Genomic DNA, 27,605 nt, shown 5'->3' with positions numbered 1-27,605 from the left:
TGCTTTCTTTTTCCTTGCTTTCCACTGTACTTTCTTGATACATCGAAATAGTCTTTTCAGGATGAGTACTGTAAATTTATTTTTTCCTACAGCTATGTTCCTGTTTGCCTCGTGTCCTCACCATCACAAATCGTTGTGCTGATTGCTGAGCGTTGTGACCCGACTAATCAAATGTCTCCACCCTGGCCAGTTACCAGCTTCTCTCAGAACCTTCTGAAGAGGAAGACCAGAGATGTTTTTGATTTGATCCGTCCTCCCGCTCGTTGCCCCTCCCTCCCGTCCTGTGGCCACGACGCCTCCTTTCATGATTATTGGTTGTGTGGCGTGGGCTGGGCGGGTTTTTAGGTTAGATGGCCTTGGGCAAGTACAGAAAGGGCAACAGCCTCAACGGGTGCGGGGCAAAGTCAGGACATGCGGGGACCAAGCAGCAATCGGTATTGTAATTGTCAACTGTCGAAGCTGCGTTGGTAAAGTACCGGAACTTCAAGCGCTGATAGAAAGCACCGAAGCTGAAATCGTTATAGGTACAGAAAGCTGGCTTAAGCCAGAGATAAATTCTGCCGAAATTTTTACAAAGGTACAGACGGTGTTTAGAAAGGATAGATTGCATGCAACCGGTGGTGGAGTGTTCGTCGCTGTTAGTAGTAGTTTATCCTGTAGTGAAGTATAAGTGGATAGTTCCTGTGAATTATTATGGGTGGAGGTTACACTCAACAACCGAACTAGGTTAATAATTGGCTCCTTTTACCGACCTCCCGACTCAGCAGCATTAGTGGCAGAACAACTGAGAGAAAATTTGGAATACATTTCATATAAATTTTCTCAGCATGTTATAGTCTTAGGTGGAGATTTCAATTTACCAGATATAGACTGGGACACTCAGATGTTTAGGACGGGTGGTAGGGACAGAGCATCGAGTGACATTATACTGAGTGCACTATCCGAAAATTACCTCGAGCAATTAAACAGAGAACCGACTCGTGGAGATAACATCTTGGACCTACTGATAACAAACAGACCCGAACTTTTCGACTCTGTATGTACAGAACAGGGAATCAGTTATCATAAGGCCGTTGCAGCATCCCTGAATATGGAAGTTAATAGGAATATAAAAAAAGGGAGGAAGGTTTATCTGTTTAGCAAGAGTAATAGAAGGCAGATTTCAGACTACCTAACAGATCAAAACGAAAATTTCTGTTCCGACACTGACAATGTTGAGTGTTTATGGAAAAAGTTCAAGGCAATCGTAAAATGCGTTTTAGACAGGTACGTGCCGAGTAAAACTGTGAGGGACGGGAAAAACCCACCGTGGTACAACAACAAAGTTAGGAAACTACTGCGAAAGCAAAGAGAGCTCCACTCCAAGTTTAAACGCAGCCAAAACCTCTCAGACAAACAGAAGCTAAACGATGTCAAAGTTAGCGTAAGGAGGGCTATGCGTGAAGCGTTCATTGAATTCGAAAGTAAAATTCTATGTACCGACTTGACAGAAAATCCTAGGAAGTTCTGGTCTTACGTTAAATCAGTAAGTGGCTCGAAACAGCATATCCAGACACTACGGGATGATGATGGCATTGAAACAGAGGATGACACGCGTAAAGCTGAAATACTAAACACCTTTTTCCAAAGCTGTTTCACAGAGGAAGACCGCACTGCAGTTCCTTCTCTAAATCCTCGCACAAACGAAAAAATGGCTGACATCGAAATAAGTGTCCAAGGAATAGAAAAGCAACTGGAATCACTCAATAGAGGAAAGTCCACTGGACCTGACGGGATACCAATTCGATTCTACACAGAGTACGCGAAAGAATTTGCCCCCCTTCTAACAGCCGTGTACCGCAAGTCTCTAGAGGAACGGAGGGTTCCAATTGATTGGAAAAGAGCACAGATAGTCCCAGTCTTCAAGAAGGGTCGTCGAGCAGATGCGCAAAACTATAGACCTATATCTCTTACGTCGATCTCTTGTAGAATTTTAGAACATGTTTTTTGCTCGCGTATCATGTCATTTCTGGAAACCCAGAATCTACTATGTAGGAATCAACATGGATTCCGGAAACAGCGATCGTGTGAGACCCAACTCGCCTTATTTGTTCATGAGACCCAGAAAATATTAGATACAGGCTCCCAGGTAGATGCTATTTTTCTTGACTTCCGGAAGGCGTTCGATACAGTTCCGCACTGTCGCCTGATAAACAAAGTAAGAGCCTACGGAATATCAGACCAGCTGTGTGGCTGGATTGAAGAGTTTTTAGCAAACAGAACACAGCATGTTGTTATCAATGGAGAGACGTCTACAGACGTTAAAGTAACCTCTGGCGTGCCACAGGGGAGTGTTATGGGACCATTGCTTTTCACAATATATATGAATGACTTGGTAGATAGTGTCGGAAGTTCCATGCGGCTTTTCGCGGATGATGCTGTAGTATACAGAGAAGTTGCTGCATTAGAAAATTGTAGCGAAATACAGGAAGATCTGCAGCGGATAGGCACTTGGTGCAGGGAGTGGCAACTGACCCTTAACATAGACAAATGTAATGTATTGCGAATACATAGAAAGAAGGATCCTTTATTGTATGATTATATGATAGCGGAACAAACACTGGTAGCAGTTACTTCTGTAAAATATCTGGGAGCGTGCGTACGGAACGATTTGAAGTGGAATGATCATATAAAATTAATTGTTGGTAAGGCGGGTACCAGGTTGAGATTCATTGGGAGAGTGCTTAGAAAATGTAGTCCATCAACAAAGGAGGTGGCTTACAAAACACTCGTTCGACCTATACTTGAGTATTGCTCATCAGTGTGGGATCCGTACCAGGTCGGGTTGACGGAGGAGATAGAGAAGATCCAAAGAAGAGCGGCGCGTTTCGTCACCGGGTTATTTGGTAACCGTGATAGCGTTACGGAGATGTTTAATAAACTCAAGTGGCAGACTCTGCAAGAGAGGCTCTCTGCATCGCGGTGTAGCTTGCTCGCCAGGTTTCGAGAGGGTGCGTTTCTGGATGAGGTATCGAATATATTGCTTCCCCCTACTTATACCTCCCGAGGAGATCACGAATGTAAAATTAGAGAGATTAGAGCGCGCACGGAGGCTTTCAGACAGTCGTTCTTCCCGCGAACCATACGCGACTGGAACAGGAAAGGGAGGTAATGACAGTGGCACGTAAAGTGCCCTCCGCCAAACACCGTTTGGTGGCTTGCGGAGTATCAATGTAGATGTAGATGTAGATGTATTTTCTCGAGATTTTCTCCACCTCTTCTCACAATATGGCCATAGAAATGGAGAATATTTTGGTTGACACGAGAAAAAGGCGCCTGCAGATACTAAGTTGGTCAATAATGGACGCATTTGTTCTTCTTTCGGCCTGTTTTACGTGCAGCATCACGCGCCAGCTCCAAAGCTCAAATGCTTCGATGCACTGTGAAAGGTCTCTGTTGGATTCCTTTTTCGTTAATTTTTTAAAACTGTTGTCATTTACGGCATAAATTCCACTTCTAAACTTACTGTGGTGTTTCTGGCTATCTGGGAGGAGACTGAGCAGTGGAACGTGTTACTTTTACACATAATCAACAACGATCTGTCACACCACTACACATTAAAACACAGTTTATACGTAATTCATGTCACACAGTCTCATACGGAACCTACATCCACTTTCTTTTATATGTTGTATATGATAAGATACTGTCATCCCCCTTCCCTTCTGTGTGAAAGGGTGAATGAGCAAACGTATTTCTAGTTGTATGCTTGATGGTAGCAGACAAGCCTGTCTGCTAGATAACAGTAGGACTAACGTCGGAACAGGTAGCTACGCTTTCCAAAAGCAAAGAGGTTTCTATTCTTAGTATGGTCCTGTCCGTCCCTTGTCATGTTGGCATAGGAAGCTGCCTCTCTGGTCACTTCCGTTTGTATTTGTTAAGCACCCTCGGTAGGCGCCCAGGCCAGTCGGTCTACGGCGAGCGTCTGAAGTGGTAAGATCTCCAGCTAAACGCGTCTCTGCTAAGTCCGTAGGACAATGGATTTCTTAAATTCAGCATAACTGTAAATTTAATCACCTTTATTTCAGGTTTATATCTAAAATATCTGATGTTATCTTAAATTGCAATGCAGTGTAGTTCGAGTGTGAAGTTCAGAATGTCTTCCAGTAGTTGCTTTGTCACTACTTTGTGAGTAAAGTGGAATCACGTGTGGATGATCCATAACTATCACTAAGGTCATCAATCTTAAATGCGAAAGTGCGTGAGATTATAACATCTTGTCTTGACAATATTTTTCAATATAGCAACTTTTCTTTATGTTCAACCCACGTGGGGTGTACTTTGTGAGACCAGTACCACGTGCTTGTACTGTTGTTTGACCCATCAGGTTAATAGTAAGACGACAGTAACCAGTTCGAGGTTTTTCTTTTGTGATTTGTGTTTCGATGTAATTTATTTTAATTATAAAAATTATTGTGGAGTTACACTCTTTGTGTAAACCAAGTTGACCACGTGAAGCATGTAGTGTAATTATCAAAGTAGCCCTCAGATATTCTTTTCGGGAAGATTTCACAGAGAGTTAGTATGAATTTAGTATACCAGTGTGTGGTAATTTCATGACAGACAGGATTGCGCTATGAATGTAACTTCTTTGGGTGAAAATTGAATCGGTTGGTTGTGGTTAATTTCCTCTTGCATATGTTTCAACATTCTTCGTGTGTTACTTTATGAATGCAGTGTTGTATGCAGTCTCCCAATCTTGGTTCCATATTTGATGTGTTCCGTAAGATTACAAACTCACATTTTCACAATCCTAAATAAGGCACCAGTTTAGTTATGAATCAAGTTTAATTTGCTGAAATTTTAACGGAACAATGATCAATGTTAAAATAAATGTCCAAATATAAACTGATTTACTACTTTTTATTTAAATTGTCTTTATATATATATATATATATATATATATATATATATATATATATATATATATACATATATATATATATATCACCGGTTATCGAGAGATGACTACTAAAAGATTATAATTAATGTTAAACTGGTTGGGAATTTGGTAAGCTAGACTGCATACCTGGTGAAACAGTTGTTCAGTAATGCAAGGTTAACTTCCCCAGATAGCTCACAGCTTTTAACCCGCTTTTATTGTCTTGAATATCAGCACCGCTTTCAGAACAAATTAATGCATCAACGTTACAACTGTTTGGCTTTAAGAGTCCGTGTCTCGCAACAAGGAGTGTTGACATTTTCAAAAATATAGGAAAGCCAGTATATTGATATTAAAAAGATATCGTTACAGGCCACAGACTTATCGAAAAATGTGTCGATATATCGTCAGAAAACGGACGGGCCTATAAATATATCGGGTTCACATTGTAAAAATACTGCCGGTTTTAGATCTGTATAATTAAGTATTGAGTTATTATTTTATATTCTGTACATCAACAAGCTAGCTACCAGCTTATCACCCTTATATCAAGAATTAAAAAGAAAACGATGCACGTTCACGCTTGGTGATAACCATTTTTCCTAACAATGGTAACTGCATGTAAGCGGCGCAATAAAATGTGTCAAAAATGGTTCAAAAGACTCTGAGCACTATGGGACTCAACTGCTGTGGTCATAAGTCCCCTATAACTTAGAACTACTTAAACCTAACTAACCTAAGGACATCACACACATCCATCCCCGAGGCAGGATTCGAACCTGCGACCGTAGCAGTCGCACGGCCCCGGACTGCGCGCCTAGAGCCGCAAGACCACCGCGGCCGGCAATAAAATGTGTCCCATGAGTCATTACATACAGAATTTGTCTGGAACACTTATTGTCGACTTCCCTGTTTTTTTTTCCAGTTCTGCAAACGCCAGTGAACTAGCAGTCGTATAGTCAACTTTGAGTGGTGAAGATAACCGTTGCAGTTTCTGTTCACACCGCCAAGCCCCCAATACGTCAGCATACCCCCTCACACGTCTCCGTCCAATAGCGTCATTTACATTGTGGTCATCTTTTTCAGAAACTGTTTTTAATAATGCCGATGTAAAGAAATAGCACACAGCTGATGTGCTATTTCTCAGAATCGGGAATCTTGTTGTTTAATTGACACAACCATCACCTAGTGCATTCTGACTTCTTCTTTGTACCACCTATACTTCCGTGAACGGAGTCAAAGAGAAATACTGGACGTGATCGGAGCTCGTAAAGTAGTAAGACTCCACATAGTGAAAGTAAAATTATGTTTTACTACAATTTCGAAACAACAGCTTCATTCACTACTGGCCATTAAAATTGTTACACCAGGAAGAAGACGTGCTACAGAGGCGAAATTTAACCGACAGGAAGAAGATGCTGTGAGATGCAAATGATTAGCTTTTCAGAACAATCACACAAGGTTGGCGCCGGTGGCGACACTTACAACGTGCTGACATGAGGGAAGTTTCCAACCGATTTCTCAAACAGAAAAGCAGTTGACCGGCGTTGCCTGGTGAAACGTTGTCGTGATGCCTCGTGTAAGGAGGAGAAATGCGTACCATCTCGTTTCCGACTTTGATAAAGGTCGGATTGTAGCCTTTCGCGATTGCTGTTTATAGTATAACGATATTGCTGCTCGCGTTGGTCGAGATCCAATGACTGTTAGCAGAATGTGGAATCGGTGGGTTCAGGAGGGTAATACGGAACGCCGTGCTGGATCCAAACGGCCTCGTATCACTAGCAGTCGATATGACAGGCATCTTAGCCGCATGGCTGTACCGGATCGTGCAGCCACGTCTTGATCCCTGAGTCAACAGATGGGGACGTTTGTAAGACAACAACCACCTGCTGTTTACAGCATCGTGATGGTCACATCCGTGTTTGGCGACATCGCGGTGAACGCACATTGGAAGCATGTATTCGTCATCGCCATACTGGTGTATCACCCGGCGTGATGGTATAGGGTGCCACTGGTTACATGTCTGGGTCACCTCTTGTTCGCATTGACGGCACTTTGAACAGTGGACGTTACATTTCAGATGTGTTACTACCCGTGGCTCCACCATTCGATTTCAGCAGGATAATGAATGGCCGCATGTTGCAGGTCCTGTATCGACCTTTCTGGATACATAAATTTTCGACTTCTACCCTGGATAGCACATTCTCCAGATCCCTCACCACTTGGCCGAGCAACTGGCTCGTCACAATACGCCAGTCACTATTCTTGATGAACTGTGGTATCGTGTTGAAGCTGCATGGGCAGCTGTACCTGTACACGCCATCCAAGCTCTGTTTGAGTCAATGCCCAGGCGTATCAAGGCCGTTATTACGGTCGGAGGTGGTTGTTCTGGGTACTGATTTCTCAGGACCTATGCACTCAAATCGCGTGAAAATGTAACCACATGTCAGTTCTAGTATAATATATTTGTCCAATGAATACCTATTTATCATCAGCATTTCTTCGTGGTGTAGCAAACTGCAAAAAAGTCTAATATAAATAAAAATATCGCCACTCCATATTGTCATTTCTATATCGATAAACCTTGGAAAGATATTTCGGCGATATATATCGAAACATTTCATAAACTTCATAAACTATATCGATATTTGGGCTTATCGATATTCTGTCAACAACCCTACTGGCAACCATAAAACTAAAACTCTCAGTGTTCCAACAAGTCGCAAGTCTGAGGTAGTCGTTATTGCTCTGTTGTGCGATATCATGGTGATTTCCTTCGTAGTCACTCGCTCTAGTGTGATCCCTCTTCTTATCTCATCTTCACACCTTGCCGTGTCACAGATGTTTGACCCAAGATAGGTAAAAGACCTGTGAGCTCGACCTATACTAATCGGTCACTTATTATGCGTTTCGACTTGTTGAGATTGAGGTCCAACCCATATGATGGACTAATGTCTTTTACTGTTGTTAACAGCTCAGCAAATTCATTTTCGCTGCTGTGCACAGTTACGGTGTCCACAGAAAATCGGAGCTTCCACCAATTGAGATGGCTTTAGTCCAGCCATCACCAGCATTCCTAATAAAATTTTCTGTATAAATATTATACAGTTGGGGGCATAGAACTCAACCCTCTCTGACTCTTTTTGATACGCTGAAGAAATCGGAGTACCGGCACTTGTCTTCGAAGCTGCGAGGTGATTATTGCGTGAACTTCTGATCAGTACTGTCAAGTGCGGTGAGACACCAAACTCTGAAGTACCTGTCACAACTTTTCCCAGACAATGCAGTCAAAGACTTTCCTATAGTCACGGAAGCAGACAAGACAAGAACACAAAGGTGTCGCAATTCCTCGATTCCTTGTCGTACGTTGAGAAACTGTTCACGAGTTCCTTTTCCTTGAATATAACCTGTTTGTTCTGCGGATAAGCGAGGCTGGATACATGCTTTCAAACATTGGGTGGAGATGTAGTCGTCATGAATGTAATTCCTATTTTCATTTTTTCTGGTGCTGTGTACTCGCACGTTTATTAACACGTTATTTAAAATTTTTCCCTTGAACAGAATAATGTGAGGTTGCAATTTTGTGTTACAATGTAAATCGATGTATTCGTCAAGTTTTGAAAGTGTAATTTTAAGCGAGATATGTTGAGCTATAGAAACATACCGATAGATCGACAGAGAAAAAACATCAACAAAGAGTCCGGACTGAGAACGAGAGTGTGTTTGTCGTGCCACGGGAATGAGGGTGTACTGCGTGCGTGGTCGGTGTGAAACAATTGTTTCCCTCAGTATTACGTGCACCGCGGAAGAGCAACTAATTATCATATGGTTCGCGTTGCTTCTTACATGGGAAACTCCCCATCGCATCCCCCTCAGATTTAGTGGTAAGGGGGCCCAGTGTACAGACTGTCAAAAGCTGAACATAGATCAAGCGCGAAAACAGAAAGAAGGTGTACTGTACAGTGAAATAAAAAGCAAAATAGAAACTTTGAACGGTCCAAGCCCGAGAAGTAGTGAGGTAACGGGCGGGTTGTGGCGCCCTCGAGTGCCAAAGATGGCGGACTTTGTGAAACCTTAATGGCAGACATTTCACAGGTCGTACAGAAATTAATAGTAGCCAGATGAACTATGATTTCTCAAAAAGAAACACGTAGATTACCATTACTTGCGCTAAGATTCTGATGTTGTAATCAGTTTTTCAATATCTTTGTTAGTTTAAAGTTTAGTATCTGACGCTCAATTATACAAGTAACACCCAGCAACGAATTTCCAAAGTATAAAAGCTTCATACGATTTTCTCGATCGCCATGTCTTTAGAAAGCTATTAGTGTAAACCTAAATTGGTACGAATTACAGGCATGTAACGTAAATAGTACATGAGTTATTGGAGGTCAAAGTGGCTGATTACTATCGATGGCGTCAGACCATAAGTACTCCACAGTTACACGAAAAAATGTTTGCAGCGCGCTTATAAACATATTTATTCATCTACATCTTTGTTAATATCCGACATATGCTATTCATAAAGAAACTGGTGAATTATTTAATGTGTTTTAGAAAGCACAGAGACATTAGGCTTCGGGCTTACCTTTTGCTTCTTTTTTTTTTATATGTGTGTGTGGTCTTCAGTCCAGAGCCTGGTTTGATGCAGCTCTCCATGCTACTGTATCCTGTCCAAGTTTCTTCATCTTCCAGTCCCTACTGCACCCTACATCCTTCTGAATCTGTTTAGTGTATTCGTCTCTTGGTCTCCCTCTACGATTTTTACCCTCCCCACACTGCCCTCCAATACTAAATTGGTGATCCCTTGATGCCTCAGAATATGGCCTACCAACCGATCCCTTCTTCTAGTCAAGTTTTGCCACAAACTCCTCTTCTCCCCAATTCTATTCAATACCTCCTCATTAGTTATGTGATCTACCCATCTCATCTTCAACATTGTTCTGTAGCACCACACTTCAAAAGCTTCTATTCTCTTCTAGTCCAAACTATTTATCGTCCATGTTTCACTTCCATACGTGGCTACATTCCATACAAATACTTTCAGAAGCGACTTCCTGACACTTAAATCTATACTCGATGTTAACAAATTTCTCTTCTTCAGAAAAGCCTCCCTTGCCATTGCTAGTCTACATTTTATATCCTCTCTACTTCGACCATGATCAGTTATTTTGCTCCCAAATAACAAAACTCATTTACTCCTTTAAGTGTCTCATTTCCTAATGTAATTCCCGCAGCATCACCCGGTTTAATTCGACTACATTCCATTATCCTCGTTTCGTTTTTATTGATGTTCATCTTATATCCTCCTTTTAAGACACTATCCATTCCGTTGAACTGCTCTTCCAAGTATGTCTCTGACAGTATTACAATGTCATCGGCGTACGTCAATCTTTTTATTTCTTCTCCATGGATTTTAATACCTACTCCGAACTTTTCTTTTGTTTCCTTTACTGCTTGCTCAATATACAGATTGAATAACATCGGGGATAGGCTACAACCCTGTCTCACTCCCTTCCTAACCACGGCTTCCCTTTCATGCCCCTCGACTCTTATAAGTGCCATGTGGTTTCTGCACAAATTTTCAATAGCCTTTCGCTTCCTGTATTTTACCCTTTTGAAAGAGAGTATTCTAGTTAACATTGTCAAAAGCTTTCTCTAAGTCTACAAATGCTAGAAACTTAGGTTTGCCTTTCCTTAATCAATTTTCTAAGATAATTCGTAGGGTCAGCATTGCGTCACGTGTTCCAACATTTGTACGGAATCCAAACTGATCTTCCCAGAATTCGGCTTCTATCAGTTTTTCCGTTTTTCTGTAAAGACTTCGTGTTAGTATTTTGCAGCCGTGGCTTATTAAACCGATAGTTCGGTAATTTTCACATCTGCAATACCTGCTTTCTTTAGGATTGGAATTATTATATTCTTCGTGAATTCTGCACTAGTAATTCAGTTTCTGACTCAGCAGACTGCTAACACATTACGAGGAAGACGAAAGGGTTGAATTTTTTCACCGTCCTTATCCGTTTCCAGCTTGCATTCTCTCTCTCTAAAAACGCTACAAGTATCGTAGACATACGGGAGAGTCAGAACTCTTACAGATGATTAACGTCACAATCGGACAGGCAAAGATAACGACAGTGTGAATCAGATATATAGTAAGCAGACTCTCAGAACTGACCACTTACGCGCGGCTGTGTGTGTCACTTCCTCACTCATCTTACGTGTAACAAACTGAGGATGAAAAACGTCACTTACCATGATCTCGAATGCGAATGGAACTAAAGCTGCTGATATGTGCCTCACACCATGTGAGAGCAACTGCGCAACATCCCGCGAGTAGCTGGAGACGTGTTTCAGGTAGGCGGGCACCTCGGCCTCCAGTTCTGGAGAAGACAGACGACATTCTAATGAACTACTCAGCTGAACAGGCTTCTGTCAGAAACACAGCTTTCGCTTCCTGGCTTCACCTGTTTATATGTTACATGTAGGCAAAACTGTCGTGGTACTTGTCAGCAAGCCAAAATCGCTGAAATATACACCAAATTTATAAAAAAAAAAGAATACCGTAGCTCCATATTTATCAATTTATACGACCACTCACTCACAGAAAGATCTGTACCTAAAGAGTGGAAAATTCTGTCAGAAACACAGCTTTCACTTCCTGGTTTCACCAGTTTGTATGCTACATGTAGGCAAAATTGCAGTGGTACTTGTCAGCAAAGCAAAATACAGGAAATATACACCAACTTTATCAAAAAAAAAAAAAAAACTTAGAATACTGTAGCTCCATATTTAGCAATTATATACAACCACTAGCCCTCAGAAAGATCCGTACCTAAAGAGTGGAAAATTGCTCAAGTCACACCAATACTCAAAAAGGGAAGTAGGAGTAATCCGCTGAATTACAGGCCCATATCACTTAATGTTTTTTTCAGTAGGGTTTGGAACGTACACTGTATTCGTACATTAAGAAATACCCCGAAGAAAACGATTTGTTGACAAATAGCAAGGATTAAGAAAATATCGTTCTTGTGAAACACAACTAGCTCTTTATACCCAAGAAGTAATGAGTGCTATCGACAGGGGATGTCAAATTGATTCCATGTTTTTAGATTTCCAGAAGGCTTTCGATACCGTTCCTCACAAGCGTCTCCTACCCAAACTGCGTGCCTACGGAGTATCGCCTCAACTGTGCGACTGGATTCGTGATTTCCTGTCAGAAAGGTCACAGTTCGCAGTTCTAGAAGAAAAGTCATCTAGTAAAACAGAAGTTTTCCCAAAGAAGTGTTATAGGCGCTCTATTGTTCCTGATCTCTATTAACGACATAGGAGACAATCTGAGTAGCCATCTTAGATTGTTTGCAGATGACGCTGTCATTTACCGTCTTTTAAAGTAGTCAGTTGACCAAAACGAATTGCAAAACGATGTAGGTAAGATATTTGTATGGAGCGAAAAGTGGCAATTGACATGAATACTAAAAGAAATCAGCTAAATTTTGTTTACGTGGTAAGTCACACAAATCTGAAGGCTGTAATTAATAATAAATAATTAGGGATTACAATTACAAATAACCTAAACTGGAACAATCACTTGGATATTGTTGTGGGTAAAGCAAACCAAAGACGGCGATTCATTGGCAGAACACTTAGAAGGTGCAACAGGTCTACTAAAGAGACGGCTTACACCACGCTTGTCCGCCCTATTCTGGAGTACTGCAGTGCGGTGTGGGATCCGCGTCAGGTGGGACCGACGGGTGACATCGAAAAAGTAGAAAGAAGGGCAGCTCGTTTTGTATTATCGCGAAATATGGTAGATAGTGCAACAGACATGGTACGTGAATTGGAGTGGCAATCATTAAAACAAAGGCGTTTTTCGTAGCGACGGGATTTTCTCACGAAATTTCAACCAACAGTTTTCTCCTCCAATTGCGAAAACATTCTGTTGGCACCAACCTACATAGGAAGAAATGATCATAACGATAAAATAAGAGAAATCAGGACTCGCACAGAAAAATTTAGTTGCCCGTTTTTCCCGCGAGCCGTTCGAGAGTGGAACGGTAGAGCGACAACTTGAAGGTGGTTCACTGAACCCTCTTCCAGGCACTTTACTGTGAATAGCAGAAGAATCACACAGATGTAGATGTCCATATTGTAACGCTCCTTAAAAAAATGATATAATAGACTTCACGATTAAGTTGAATGAATGTCTGATTTGTAGAATAAGTACTGAACTCGAATTGTCGTGTTGCGTGTTGTCAGTGCATGTGGTGTGCATTTTGGTGTGGAGACACCATCTACAACCAAGGACGTCTCGTTTTTTGCATTATCTGCACAATTACCGTTTACGGAAGCTGACGGATTTCTTAAGAACAGACTGAGTGCTTTGCACTGTTGTTTCCTCTGACATACTGCTGGCAATCTGGTTAATTGTGTGAAAAATAGGTAAATTTTGACCTCATTCGGTAAACAATCAAGCTTTGAATTCAGCACGTCATCCATGTGCAGATCAGCGGCGTCCGCAGTGCCGGAATCTATCGTCTGATTGCTAGTCAAATTAGTGGGTAAAATTATAGTGTCAGGAAATGTCCATTATTTTGGGAAACGGAACTCACGTTTTCTGTGATGCTTTGCAACAGTTGCACCGCAGAGTGGTCACTATCATTCTCAACAATGTTGTCAATAATAGGAAAATCTTCTATTTCGATATCTCTGTCAGATTACACGCCGGAACCTTGACACTTTTGCGCGGCATCGTATCAAATACAGAGTAGAAATCCAAAGACAAAAATACAAAAATTCAACACTCAACTCAATGAAAAACTCAAGGCGGAGCATAAGAATGCCGATGAACTGTGAAAAAATTTTGAACAAATTAGTAAACCGCGTTGCGCTAAAAACAATTTTAAAAAAGGATCAAACTACTGTTATCGCTGTAGAGTGGTTGAGAGAACATAATATATATATATATATATATATATATATATATATCTGACTATTTTGATATCACTGACTTTACAAAGCGAACGACTAGCAGGGCTGACGTCAAGTGCGACGTTCTTTAATAAAAAGAAAGAGAAAGATTACGATTACGTTGAATGAGTGTCTGATCTGTGGAATGACTACTGAACTCGAATTGTCGTGTGGCGTGTTGTAAGTGCACGTAGTGTTCTTAGTCTGTGTAATTGTTAGCAAAACTTAACACGAATCGATTGGGTAATGCAACTCTCAATACCAATAAAGAAACAGTCACTGCAAAATACATTCACCCCCTTTACCACTGAATGCTAAAGCCCTGTTAAAAAACCAATAACTTTGGTCCCTGTACACGTAACAATTAAATTAAATTGTCTTATCTCTAAAGCAGCAACGGTGGAACGCGTATATTCTGGTCTCTCATAAAAAAATATAAATATACTAAGTACAGGCTCAGCAGTGTGCAATGCTGGCCATAATACTTGAAATGCACATGAAATTCATTTGGCTCATAAACTAGAAGATTTAAGAAATTCCAAATTCTTTGAAAAATATATGACCTGGACCGGGAGGCGTTGCTGAATATGATGGATTACTAGCACTCACTGTATACAGCAAAATTATATTGCAAATTAAGTTTGTCTTTTCAAAAACATCTGACAATTGAAGTTACATTACTCACAATTGATTCACAAACAATGAGATTTAAACAGCAAGTATTATCTAACTTCATTAATCCAACGTAGATGCAAATCATCAAATTACACATAGCTCTGTTAACAAATCTTAAAAGCATTACAAAAATGAAATACCTAAGTACACTTTCTGTGAAAACCGATTACGTGCATCGTGGGGTTACTCAACAATAACAAATTGTCAGCCAACTCACCTATACTAACGCTCTGGCAAAAACAGAAATCGTAATTATTGAGAATCTCCTTGGTTACACCAAGACTTCTGCTTCCATGTTCAACAATATCGACATACCTACATTAATCAAACTCTTGGTGACTTCACACAGTACACCACAGAAGCTGCCCACTCCATCGTCTTTCCCTCACACGCAGCTGCCTACAAATGTGCGCCCAGCTCTCTCCAGCATTACATTCTCAGACCAGAAACAGTATCTCTGGCTCTACGGTCGCGCACAGTCAGTGATCCGCACTATTCGTCGTTTATAGTATACTAGTTTCATTTTAATTTATTAATATTCTTATCTTATTCTGGTGCCACATACATGTGCGACCCATTGTACTCCTTTCAGCATTGTGTTCAACGGTGAAGACGAGATATTCACCATTATGATTTACAGCTCCTTGTATTGGCCGTGTTTGCAGTTAAAATTGTTGGAAGTGAGGTCGTTCAGTTATGCAAAACACCATTTTCTCTCAGTACCCAAACATGTTGCGGGGCCACTGTGCCACCATCAGTGGGTTTCCGTTTTTTTAATTCTTCAATGTGAACATTTTTGTTAAATGATTATAAAATTATGTGCATCTTTAGTTCAAACAAAAGATCGTTTCTTTTTGTAAATACTCACACGCGCACACACGCACACACACGCACACAGGTACACATCTACACACACAGACACACACACGCGCGCTAAAAACTGATACACTAAAATCTGCAAAGACGCACCATTGACACACAAAATGAATACCATATAAAAGAGAGCACACACAGCTAAAAAGCGCACAGAAAACACACACACACGCACACGCACGCGCACGAAGATAAAATGCAAACAAAATTCAAATTTGGCACCGAACTCTCTGGTGAACAAATGAACACTGACTGGGCAGCGACACACAACAAACCACAATCACACTGTGTTTTGGTGAAGTGAAGAGTGTTTTACTACGCTATTTGTGGAAAATACTTGTTATAGCGACGTATGCATCACAACACCTCAGCATGATGCGAAGAATGGAAGTGCTTGGCACACGCAAACGTACGTAAAAACGAATATAGGCGCGAAAACATCGCGACAAACTAAATTACGTTCTAGAAAATAGGTTAACACCCAGCAGAAAACTTTCTCATCAGCATCCTTTGGTTGTGGGTGACAAGCTACGTGTAGTAATTAACACACAAGTGATCCAGAAAATTCATGCACACCAAATGTAAAGGTATTTACAAAAAGGTACGATATGTTGTTTGAACTAAAGATGCACATAATTTTATAATAATTTAACAAAAATGTTCACATTGCAGAATAAATAAAAACGAAAAGCCACTGATGATGGCACAGTGGTGCCGAAACATGTTTGGATACTGATAAAAAACATTGTTTTGCGTAACTGGCGGACCTCACATCCAACAATTAAAGACGAGATTCAATCTTTAGAAAAAAGTGGAATGTATACTACTTCCCGTTACTTTTATTGTGACAATGTATGTGAAGACCAGTCAGAAAAGGATATAACTGCTACACTTAACACGAAAACGTATGGAGACTGAAAAAGAGAGGTTCCAACTTTGTTGAACATGCTCTCAATGAATATCGTTCTGGAGATATTGAAAGTGATCTGTTCAATAGAGCGAGTAAAGGTATAAAACTAACGTTATTTGAAATCTGTCTGTCAACAAACACCAGTCACAGAATCCTTAACGAAAAAGTACAGTTCCCCTACTCAAACTTGCTAACGTAGCAGTGACCAGTTAACATCGTGCTCGCCATAAGATATAAGTGGGGACAGTCGGAGGGCCTTACTGTTGAGAATCGGTGTGCCAATCAGAAAAACTCTCCGTGAGCAATAATGCTATCATTCCACCGACGCCACTTGAGCTGGCGTAACTTCTCCGCTACGACATTCGCGATATGGGGACGTGCGCTGTCATGAAGCAGTAGGACTGTCTGTGGAAGTTTCCCCGCCGTTTCGCCTTAACCGCACACTTTCCTCATTCTCCAATGGATGTCTCTCGGTATTTGTCCTTCGGCATCCAAGAGAAGAATAACAGCACGTTAGTACCGCCCGGACGCATTTGGTAATAACGTCGCCATAGTTCACGTATCCGCATTTACTACACGCATGGAGGAAAGACGCGAATGCCATAATAATGCTTTGCCTACTACCGAGCGAGGTGGCGCAGTGGTTGAACACTGGACTCGCATTCGGGAGGACGACGGTTCAATCCCGCGTCCGGTCATCCTGATTTAGGTTTTCCGTGATTTCCCTAAATCGCTCCAGGCAAATGCCGGGATCGTTCCTTTCAAAGGGCACGGCCGACTTCCTTCCCCGTCCTTCCCTAATCCGATGAGACCGATGACCTCGCTGCATGGTCTCCTTCCCTAAAACAATCCACCCCAACTCCCTTGCCTACATGTCGGTGCTTATATACCTCCATAGGAGCCGCGCTACGTTGGGTATAAGCTGCAGCACCATAGTCTCCCGTATTGGAATGCGTGCGGGCAGCATGCCCTACCTGATATGTTGCAAAACGTCGCACATAAAAACGGGATTCTTCCGGGGCTTATACCTCGGGTTCTATTGGTGACAGAAATGTAGGGTCAAGTGTTTTGGATAGTCCTTGGGCTAGGGACCATTCGTATACCCCACAGAAGGCGCTTATTAGTCTCACTATCCAACAGTATGGGGCCAAAGTATCGTTGTTACAAATTTCCTCCTGCTTAGGCAAACGGAGCGACTCAGTTGAGTCTTTTTGCGTTTGATGTCTATAGTTAGTCTTAAGTGGCTTTTGGAAACATCATTAGTTCATGGGGGTTTCCTTAGGAACCATCCCCCATCCCCCCAAAGAAACCTTTTTCTTTACCATTCCTTCGTACCAAAACCGAGCCGCGGATTCCAAGGTCATTCACAGTAAATGGCTGAAATTCTTACGATGTATTCCTAAGATCCCGATCCCCAAAAAGTTTACTGATTTCTTCATCCGTTTACGAGATACTGAGGTTCATAGTTACCTCTCATGTACGTGTCAAATATGCACTTAAAATCCAGTTAGAGGTGAAAATGTAGTTTATAAAGTGACGGACCACTGACAAATAAGCTGTAAAGTGCCCGTAGCACCGAAAAACACCGTAAAGCATCTTGGACTAAGCTATTACAAGACCAACAATGAAAGAAAGAAAACGATTAGGACTTTTAAAATTGATAAAAAAAAATTTAATGGAGCAACAGCCCCACATCAACTTTATGCCTACCGCAGTTTTATAATACCAACCCTGGAACATGCTGTACCAATATGGATGATACCAAACGTTCAAGCCGTCAGCTGTGGCCGAGCGATTGCAGGCGCTACAGTCTGGAACCGCGCTGCTGCTGCGCTCGCAGGTTCTAATCCTGCCTCGGGCATGGATGTGTGTGATGTCCTTAGGTTAGTTAGGTTTGAGTAGTTCTACGTCTACGGGACTGATGACCTCAGATGTTAAGTCCCATAGTGCTTGGAGCCCATTTTTTCAAATGTTCACACACCAAAAATATTTAACAGAGATAAAAGAATGATACGAACAGCGATAAATACTAGTTCAAGAGCCAATAGAAGAGATCTATATCCTGTAGCATTTGTACAGCCACTAGAGGAGAGACTGATACAAGTGACAGCAAAATAAGGAGAATCTAGATTAACAACAGAATCAAAAAAAAAAAACAACGCACTCGTTAAAACAACCACCGATGCAGCTTAATTTTCCAAAACATAAATATTCGTTCCCACCAAGTGCTACTGCACAACTATGAGAGAATCCAGCAAGAACAAGTTATGCCGCAGGAATTACGGGATCAAAATTTACAAGAAGATTAACTTATAATAGTTAAATATGCAAATAACCCAACAAGTTTTTAGGGAGATTTCTTCCCCAGTATGGATCAAAATTCCACCTCACAGCCAAAAGAACGCGAACTAAAATTTATATAAGGCAAATAGCCCAAACCCCAACAAAAATAAAGAACGCAACCACAGTATAAGGAAGGAACTACGCTTGGCTCAAACGAACTCATGGCCTGTTTGAAAATGGGTCCGCCATTCCCCTTCAAGAATATACACTAGTGCCAATTAAAATTGCTACACCACGAAAATGACGTGCTACAGACGCGAAATTTAATCGACAGGAGCAAGATGCTGTGATATGCAAATGATAAGCTTTTCAGAGTATTCACAGAAGTTTGGCGCCCGTGGCGACACTTACAACGTGCTGACATGAGGAAAGTTTCCAACCGATTTCTCATACACAAACAGCAGCTGACCGGTGTTGCCTGGTGAAACGTTATTGTGATGCCTCTTGCTAGGAGGAGAAATGCGTACCATCACGTTTCCGACTTCGACAAAGATCGGATTGTAGCCTACTGCGATTGCGGTTTATCGCACCGCGACATTGCTGGTCGCGTTGGTCGAGATGCAATGACTGTTAGCAGAATATGGAATCTGTGGGTTCAGGAGGGTAATGCGGACCGCCGTGCTGGATCCCAATGGCCTCGTATCACTAGCAGTCGAGATGACAGGCATCTTACCCGCATGGCTGTAACGGATCGTGCAGCCACGTCTCGAACCTCGAGACAACAAATGGGGACATTTGGAAGACAACAACCATCTGCACGAACAGTTCGACAACGTTTGCAGCAGCATGGACTATCAGCTCGGAGACCACGGCTCCGGTTGCCCTTGACGCTGCATCACAGACAGGAGCGCATGCGATGGTGTACTCAACGACGACTCGCGTTACGAATGGCAAAACGTCATTTTTTCGGATGAATCCAGGTTCTGTTTACAGCATCATGATGGTCGCGTCCGTGTTTGGCGACATCGCGGTGAATGCACAATGGAAGAGTGTATTCGTCATCGCCATACTGGCGTACCACCCAGCGTGATGGTATGGGGTGCCACTGGTTACACGTCCCGGTTACCTCTTGTTCACATTGACGTCACTTTGAACAGTGGACGTTACATTTCAGATGTGTTACGACCTGTAGCTCTACCCTTCATTCGATACCTGCGAAGCCCTCAATTTCAGCAGGATAATGCACGACCGCATGTTGCAGATCCTGTACGGGCCTTTCCGGATACAGAAAATGTTCGACTGCTGCCGGCTGTACCGGATCGTGCAGCCACGTCTTGATCCCTGAGTCAACAGATGGGGACGTTTGTAAGACAACAACCACCTGCTGTTTACAGCATCGTGATGGTCACATCCGTGTTTGGCGACATCGCGGTGAACGCACATTGGAAGCATGTATTCGTCATCGCCATACTGGTGTATCACCCGGCGTGATGGTATAGGGTGCCACTGGTTACATGTCTCGGTCACCTCTTGTTCGCATTGACGGCACTTTGAACAGTGGACGTTACATTTCAGATGTGTTACTACCCGTGGCTCCACCATTCGATTTCAGCAGGATAATGAATGGCCGCATGTTGCAGGTCCTGTATCGACCTTTCTGGATACATAAATTTTCGACTTCTACCCTGGATAGCACATTCTCCAGACCTCTCACCAATTGAAAACGTCTGGTCAATGGTGGCTGAGCAACTGGCTCGTCACAATACGCCAGTCACTACTCTTGAAGAACTGTGGTATCGTGGTGAAGCTGTACACGCCATCCAAGCTCTGTTTGACTCAATGCCCAGGCGTATCAGGGCCGTTATTACGGCCAGAGGTGATTGTTCTTGGTACTGACTTCCCAGGATCTATGCACCCAAACTGCGTGAAAATGTAATCAGATGTCAGTTCGACTATATTATATTTGTCCAATGAATACCCGTTTATTATCTCCATTTCTTCTTGGTGTAGCAATTTTAATGGCTAGTAGTGTATCAGTGACACCTGACGAGGACTGACTGCTAGTTAGACACACGCTTGGTGCATGTAGTATCAGTGAGCCTGCTGTCTGTGTGTAGAATGGGGAAGGCGCTCGACCTACCCGAGTTTCTCTGGTGACTCTGCAGAAGCATTTCGGAAACTGCACGACTTGTCGGCTTTTCGAGCAGTTCTGTGGGGAGTGTCTTCAATACGTGTCGAATCCAATATGAAACCACGTCCAGACGTCGTCGGGTTTGGCTGCTACCCCTCATTACGGATGTCGGCTGTCGTAGACTGGACAGACTGGTAAAACAGGACAGTCGGCGAACTGTGACAGAACTAACATCAGACTTTCATGTTGGGCAGAGTACAGTGCAGCGACCACTTCCATCGATGGCCGTCCGCAGACGGCGACCCATGCATGTGCCAATGTTAACAACACAACGTAGACGACTACGACTGAAATGGGCTCGTGACCATCGGCACTGTTCGTTAGCACAGTGGCAGAGCTTTGCATGGGCTGATGAACCCCGATACCTCCTTCAAATGGTTCAAGGAGCACTTTGTGACTTAGCTTCTGAGGTCATCAGTCACCTAGAACTTAGAACTAATTAAACCTAACTAACCTAAGGACATCACACACATCCATGCCCGAGGCAGGATTCGAACCTGCGACCGTAGCGGTCGCTCGGTTTCAGACTGTAGCGCCTAGATCCGCACGGCCACTACGGCCGGCATACCTCCTTCATCATGCCGACAGGAGGGCGCGAATCCGTCGTCTACCAGGGGAACAGCTTCCTGACACCCGTACAGCTGGGCAGAGACTAGTTGGTGGCCATTCCATTACGCTCTCGGGAACATTGACATGGGTATCCATGATTCCAGTGGTGCTCGTGCAAGGCACCATGGTGACCAAGAAGTATCGTAGGCTGGTTCAATACTGTATCGTCTGCCATCGGGTTCCCCTAAATGGCAGACAGCACCGCATAGCAGCCACGCTATGAGGTAAACAAACCAACAGCCAAACAGGCGAAGACATCAGGAAACTCGCCGAAGATTCGAGTCGATTAATAGGAACCTTTCCTTGCAGAGGTCGCCGCGACATATCCAGCCACGGATTTCTTAACCGGGTTTCTATTGGCTCCAGCTCACTATATAGGCCTGGCCAGTCGAAGGCAGACCAGTCTTCATCCGCTGCTAATGGCAACCGCTATAACGGAGTCTCCGAGAAGATATCACCGAAGCCGCTGTACTGCACCGCCGGTCGAAGTACCAGGCGACCGAGAGGAACCACATCTACGGCTAGATCGACAGACGCCTACATCTATTGTACAGCTAGCTATTGTAGAAGATGTTACGTTCAATAAACTGTTGGAGAATACAACAAATACCATGTACACCCCTTCATGACGCCAGTGACATTTTTCAACAAGATAATGCTCCATGTCACAAGACGAGGAGTGTGATGGAGTGGTTTGAGGAATACAGTGGCGAGTTATAATTGATGTTCTGTCCCCCAGCTCGACAGATCCCAACCCAATTCAACACATCTGGGATATGACTAAATGTCGCGTCAGATTTCAACGCCCCCCCCCCCCCCCAATTTCCCGAAAATTACGGGAATTAGGTGACTTGTGTGTGCAGATGTGTGTCAACTCCCTCCAGAGACCTACCAAGGCATCATTGCTTCCATGTCACGACGCGTTGCGGCTTTTATCCGTGCTAATGTGGACACACTGGCTATTAAGTATATGGTCATAATGTACTGCCTGATCAGTGTACATGCGTACAGTTACACATAGTTTTTTATAATATGTATGGATACCATTGTATGTATTGTATTGTATGTCAACCGGGGACCTAGAAACGACAGAGAGGCTCCGTCCCCGCCGCAGCCGCAGTGGTCCACAGCCCCACGACGACTACCGCAGTCCACTCCACCCCTCCGCCGCCCCACACCGAACCGAGAGTTATTGTGCGGTTCGGCCCCCGGTGGATCCCCCAGGGAACGTCTCACACCACAAGTGTGTAACCGCTACGTTTGCGTGGTAGAGTAATGGTGATGTAAGCGTACGCGGAGAACTTGTTTGCGCAGCAACCGCCGACGCTGAGGCGGAATAAGGGGAACCAGCCCGCATTCGCCGAGGCAGATGCAAAACCGCCTAAAAACCATCCACAGACTGGCCGGTTCACCAAACCTTGACACAAATCCTCCGCGCGGATTCGTGCCGGGAACAGGCGCTCCTTCCCGCCCGGAAAATCGTGCGTTATACCGCACGGCCAACCGGGCGGGTCATGGATACCATATTAGATGAAATTTTCGCACATTGCGAATTTCTAACTCGTCATCTTCCAGCGAAGGCGCCGGTTGATACCTCGAAAATTTTCGCCACTTAAATTCACCGAGAAAACCTGCTTTCCCAAAGAACTTACTTACAAATAAAGACTCACCTGTTTTGCTGATGAATTCTCCTCGGGTTTTCAGCCGAGTGGTGGCGTTTTCTTGTGGCAACGTTTCAATGAGTTTCTTACCCATCATCTTCTGGCAAAGTGTGTCAACTCCCTCCCATCTTTGCCAGAAGATGATGGGTCCGAAACTCATTGAAACGTTGTGACAAGAAAACGCCACCACTCGGCTGATAACCCGAGAATAATTCATCACTGGAATACGCCGAGAAAGACTGCAATCGCATGTATCTCACCTGTTTTGTTCAAGTGCCGCTCGAGAAAATTCCATTTTTGGCGCCCGGCTCATTTTCTGCCTAGGCGTATGGCTTTTGTGATGTGCCGAAGGGTGCGCAGTAATTTGGAGAGGACAGGGCCCCTCTGATCGTCCGAGGTCAGCGTTTCCACGTTCCACTCTGTGATGTTAGACCTTTAAAAATAAAACGCAGTCAGCTGGTGTAACAAATGAAATCCTGAAATTTGATTGTAAGAGGGGATGTGATACGTGGGGAGGAGCTGGCGCCAGTTGCTGTCTCCATTCGATTCACCCGGATCGATTGTTTCCCTCTGGCGTTGCTCATCTTTGCCTCGCTGGCCGGTGGTGGTGCTGGTGGGGTGGCGGGCAGACTGGGTTTTGCCTTCGGAACGGCCAGTACGTGTCGCTGCTCAGAGGGTGAAACTTGTGTTTGCGTGAGTTAGCTGGATTCGACCGGTGTATGTGGCTCGGAGTGCGGAAGTGCACCTGTTATTGCAAGTTCTTGAGGCGTGACTGGCCCATGGCCTTCTACACAGGACGCTGAGCAATGTGTTATTCATTTCGGCTATTGGAGTTGAATTATGTACCACGCAGCTGTCTACTGAAGAAGTAGACATTCAAGCTTTCTACTTTTGCAATCAGGCCTACCCCTGTTTTCACTAGCTTCTTTCTTATGAGTGTCAATATTGTATTGGAACTGCGATGTTCTGGTGTAATAATGTTATGCTTTGTCTCATCGTTGCCCTTTTACAACTAGTCTGTTTGTTGCGGGGGCAGTTTTACAAATTTTTAAAATTTGAAGTTTACAGTTAATGCTTTCAATCATTTTTAATTTGCCTTTGTCTTGATGTGATCTCTCTTTGCAGAATTTTATCTTAATATATTCTGGGGGCTGTTAACATTGTTTCTTTTCATTGCGGCTGTGTGTTTGTGCTTTTCTGTTGCAGCACTGCAGCGGCCACCTAGTCCGTGTCTAGATCGATGTCCGGAGTACGACGCCTTGGCCGACCAACACCAGAGGGAACGGGAGGTTCTTTTGGCCGCGGGGAAAATGGCAACCGATACGGCGGCCACTGAGTTCTCCGGGTTGCAGTGAGTGGGGATCTTGCATTCAGTTAAGTTTCCTCTGTATCGGGACGCCAAGGCGTTTGTTCCGTTTTCTATACTCCTTATATATTTACCTTCAAAAGCATAAAGGAAGGAGACTAGTGTTCTGAATTATACCTTATGTGCAGCGGGAGTTGAACTTGCGTACATGCTAAAGAGAAATACTTGATGGGAAGCGGAAATTGGAAATTACGTGAATTGTTCTATTGCGATTGCCCAGGTGACCTATTTAAAAGAAACTTATTTCACCTTTATTATTAAAGTGCCCTCTGTCAAATGAAACTGATTTCACCTTTTATTTTATAAGTTGTTACAGTTTGTATAGAAGTTATAAGAAGTTCTTCTTTGCAAGTAATTCAATCAGAAAGGTTTTGTGTAATGTATTTTTTTGACTTGTGTATCCTGTTCAAAAGAAACTTATTTTACCTTTATTATTCAAGTGCCCTTCTTAAATGAAATTGATTTTACCTTTTATTATTGAAGCGCTTACAGTTAGTAGAGAAGTTATAAGAAGTTCTTGTTTGCACCCAATTCAATTAGAGAGGTATTGTGTAATATATTTTCTGACTTGTGAATAAGATACACTTGTACAAAATTTTTGTGTAAATACTGTGCCCTTTGGGTTAAACTGTTGATCAGTAATATCTTGCAAACCCTCTGTACTTATTATTTCACTTGTCACTGGTTTTCACGTAAACACGACGTTGCAGCTTGCTTAACAGTGATGCCTCCGGATTGTTAGTGTGAAACTCTCGACGCTTTGAAAATAAAACATTCTTCATCTTTGCGCTTCACGTCCACATATTTGCAGCCCTCTGACGCTAGAGGACTCACAACTGTAGAGTGTAAGATGGCGGTGTGTGACGTAACTTTATCAGTGCGTGAGAAACAGAGTGCTGTAATCGTGTTTCGAATCCTAAGAGATCGGCCAGACACAGGGCAACCTCTCCTGACAGACCACACATGAAGGCTGAAGCGATCCAGCGCCTCGAGTTCGCTCTCGTCGTTCATCCTCCAAACAGTCCGGACTTTGCGCCATCCTACGAGACGTGTTTTTTAACTAAGTACCGTTTTGAAATAAAAAAGACGTTCTAAGGTGTCTCAATAATTTTATTTCTACATGAAAGCCTGTACCTTAATCTACTTTTCTACATAAATTCCGTCAATATTGAGGCACTTGCCATAACGTTGTACCAGTTTTTGAATACCCTCCTGATAGAAGTCTGCCGCCTGACTTGTTAACCACTGCATCACCACTGTTTTGACTTCATCGTCTTGAAGACGCTGACCGCCCAGGTGTTTCTTCAAGTGTAGGAACAGATGGCAGTCACTGGGCGCAAGATCGGGGCTGTGCGGAGGATGATCTGGAGTTTCCCATCGAAAAGATGTGACCTTTGGTCTGATTCGCCACGAGCGGACGGGCATTGTCTCGCAGCAAAACGATGCCCTTGCTCAACTTCCATGGACTGTTTCTTTCTCTCTGGTGGGACGTAGGCCACCCATGTTTCATCGGCCGTAACAATTTGGCTCAATTTGTGGTACCGCTCAAGGAAAACTTTTGGTTTTGTCGACATCCGTCAACATTTTCGGTAATTCGAGGCTCTGAGCACTATGGGACTTAACATCTATGGTCATCAGTCCCTTAGAATTTAGAACTATTTCAACCTAACTAACCTAAGGACACCACACAACAGCCAGTCATCATGAGGCAGAGAAAATCCCTGACCCCGCCGGGAATCGAACCCAGGAACCCGCGCGTGGGAAGCGAGAACGCTACCGCACGACCACGAGCTGCGGACTCGGTAATTCGAGTGCTCGGTCACAATGCCATACATAACACTACGAGAAACACTAGGAAAGTCATCCCGCAAGGAGGAAATCGTAAAGCGTCTGTTTTCTCTCACCTTACTGTCCATTTCCTGCACCAACCTTTCATTAACGACCGAAGGACATGCACTCCGTTGTTCATCATGCACAGTTGTGCGGCCATCTTTAAATGCTCTCACCCAATTTCTTACCATTCCATCACTCATAAAGTTTTGTCCGTAAACTGCACAGATCTCACGATGAATATCGATCGCTTTTAGGCCTTCAGCACTAAGAAATCTTATAACAGCCCGTACTTCACAGTCGGCGGTACTCACGATTATCGGAGGCATCGTAAACACTCAGTACACAACGTAAACAAGGAAGAATCAAACTGTAATGGCGTCAGTGCGTAGATTAAGGTACAGGCTTTCATATAAAAATAAAATTATTGAAATATCTTAGCACGTCTTTTTTTTAATTTCAAAACGGTACTTACTTAAAAAAACACGCCTCGTATATTCATCTGTATTTTTCAGCACATCCCAGTATTTTGATGAACAGAATTGTGAAAGCTAAACCTAACTTGCCCTTTCACCAGTATTAATGTTTTCCTTTGGTACAGGTGCCCAGGTCATAAGAGATGACTCAGAGTGAGCTCCTCCAGCGTAGCAGGCCGGAATGGCCGAGCGGTTCTAGGCGCTACAGTCTGGAACCACGAGACCGCTACGGTCGCAGGTTCGAATCCTGTCTCGGTCATGGATGTGTGTGATGTCCTTAGGTTAGTTAGGTTTAAGTAGTTCTAAGTTCTAGGCGACTGATGACCAGAGTAGTTTTAAGTTCTAGGCGACTGATGACCAGAGTAGTTAAGTCGCATAGTGCTCAGAGCCATCTGAACCATCATCCTCCAGCGTAAATTTCGGGTGGTATGCGCGTCTGCTCACACATTTTCGAAAACTGACGGGTCTCTGTTGAAATACATGGTGTCAGAAAAGTCTTTCCCTGATTACATAATTTGATAACTCAGGCTAGAAGTAAGATAGAAATATGAAACTTGTGTCGAATTGTTTACAGCTATCAAAGTTTTTTTTCTGTTTTAGGATTGCAGCACGTAGGTAGTGGATGAGGAGAAGTGCCGAAGAAGCCATGTCAACCAATCAGGAGAAGGCACAGTGTGTCCTGTGGTACCATGAGATACGATCACCAGCCACAGTGCAGAGACATTGGAAGAAACCCACCTGATGTCAAGAGCATTAAAGAGGTTCAAGAACACAGGATCGGTTGCTGACCTTCCGACGTCTGGTCGACCAAGAACCTCAGCAGACAGGGTGGAAGCTGTA

At 43.3% G+C, this 27,605-nt stretch overlaps 1 protein-coding gene across 16 annotated transcripts in view; it reads right to left on the bottom strand.

Moving 5' to 3' along the window:
- LOC126424792 (uncharacterized) overlaps window positions 1-27,605 on the bottom strand; it is a 322,429-nt gene that overhangs the window by 141,569 nt on the left and 153,255 nt on the right. The window contains exon 4 of one of the 16 annotated variants that reach the window (XM_050087569.1): window positions 11,177-11,304. The exons of the other annotated variants lie outside the window; for them this stretch is intronic. Within the exon in view, the coding sequence (XP_049943526.1) occupies window positions 11,177-11,304 (128 nt within the window). The remainder of the gene's footprint in view (window positions 1-11,176; window positions 11,305-27,605) is intronic. 16 annotated transcript variants of the gene reach the window in all.

Source organism: Schistocerca serialis, chromosome 10 (assembly GCF_023864345.2).
Source record: "Schistocerca serialis cubense isolate TAMUIC-IGC-003099 chromosome 10, iqSchSeri2.2, whole genome shotgun sequence".
NCBI lineage: Eukaryota > Metazoa > Arthropoda > Insecta > Orthoptera > Acrididae > Schistocerca > Schistocerca serialis.
This window is presented reverse-complemented; position numbering and strand designations above follow the sequence as displayed.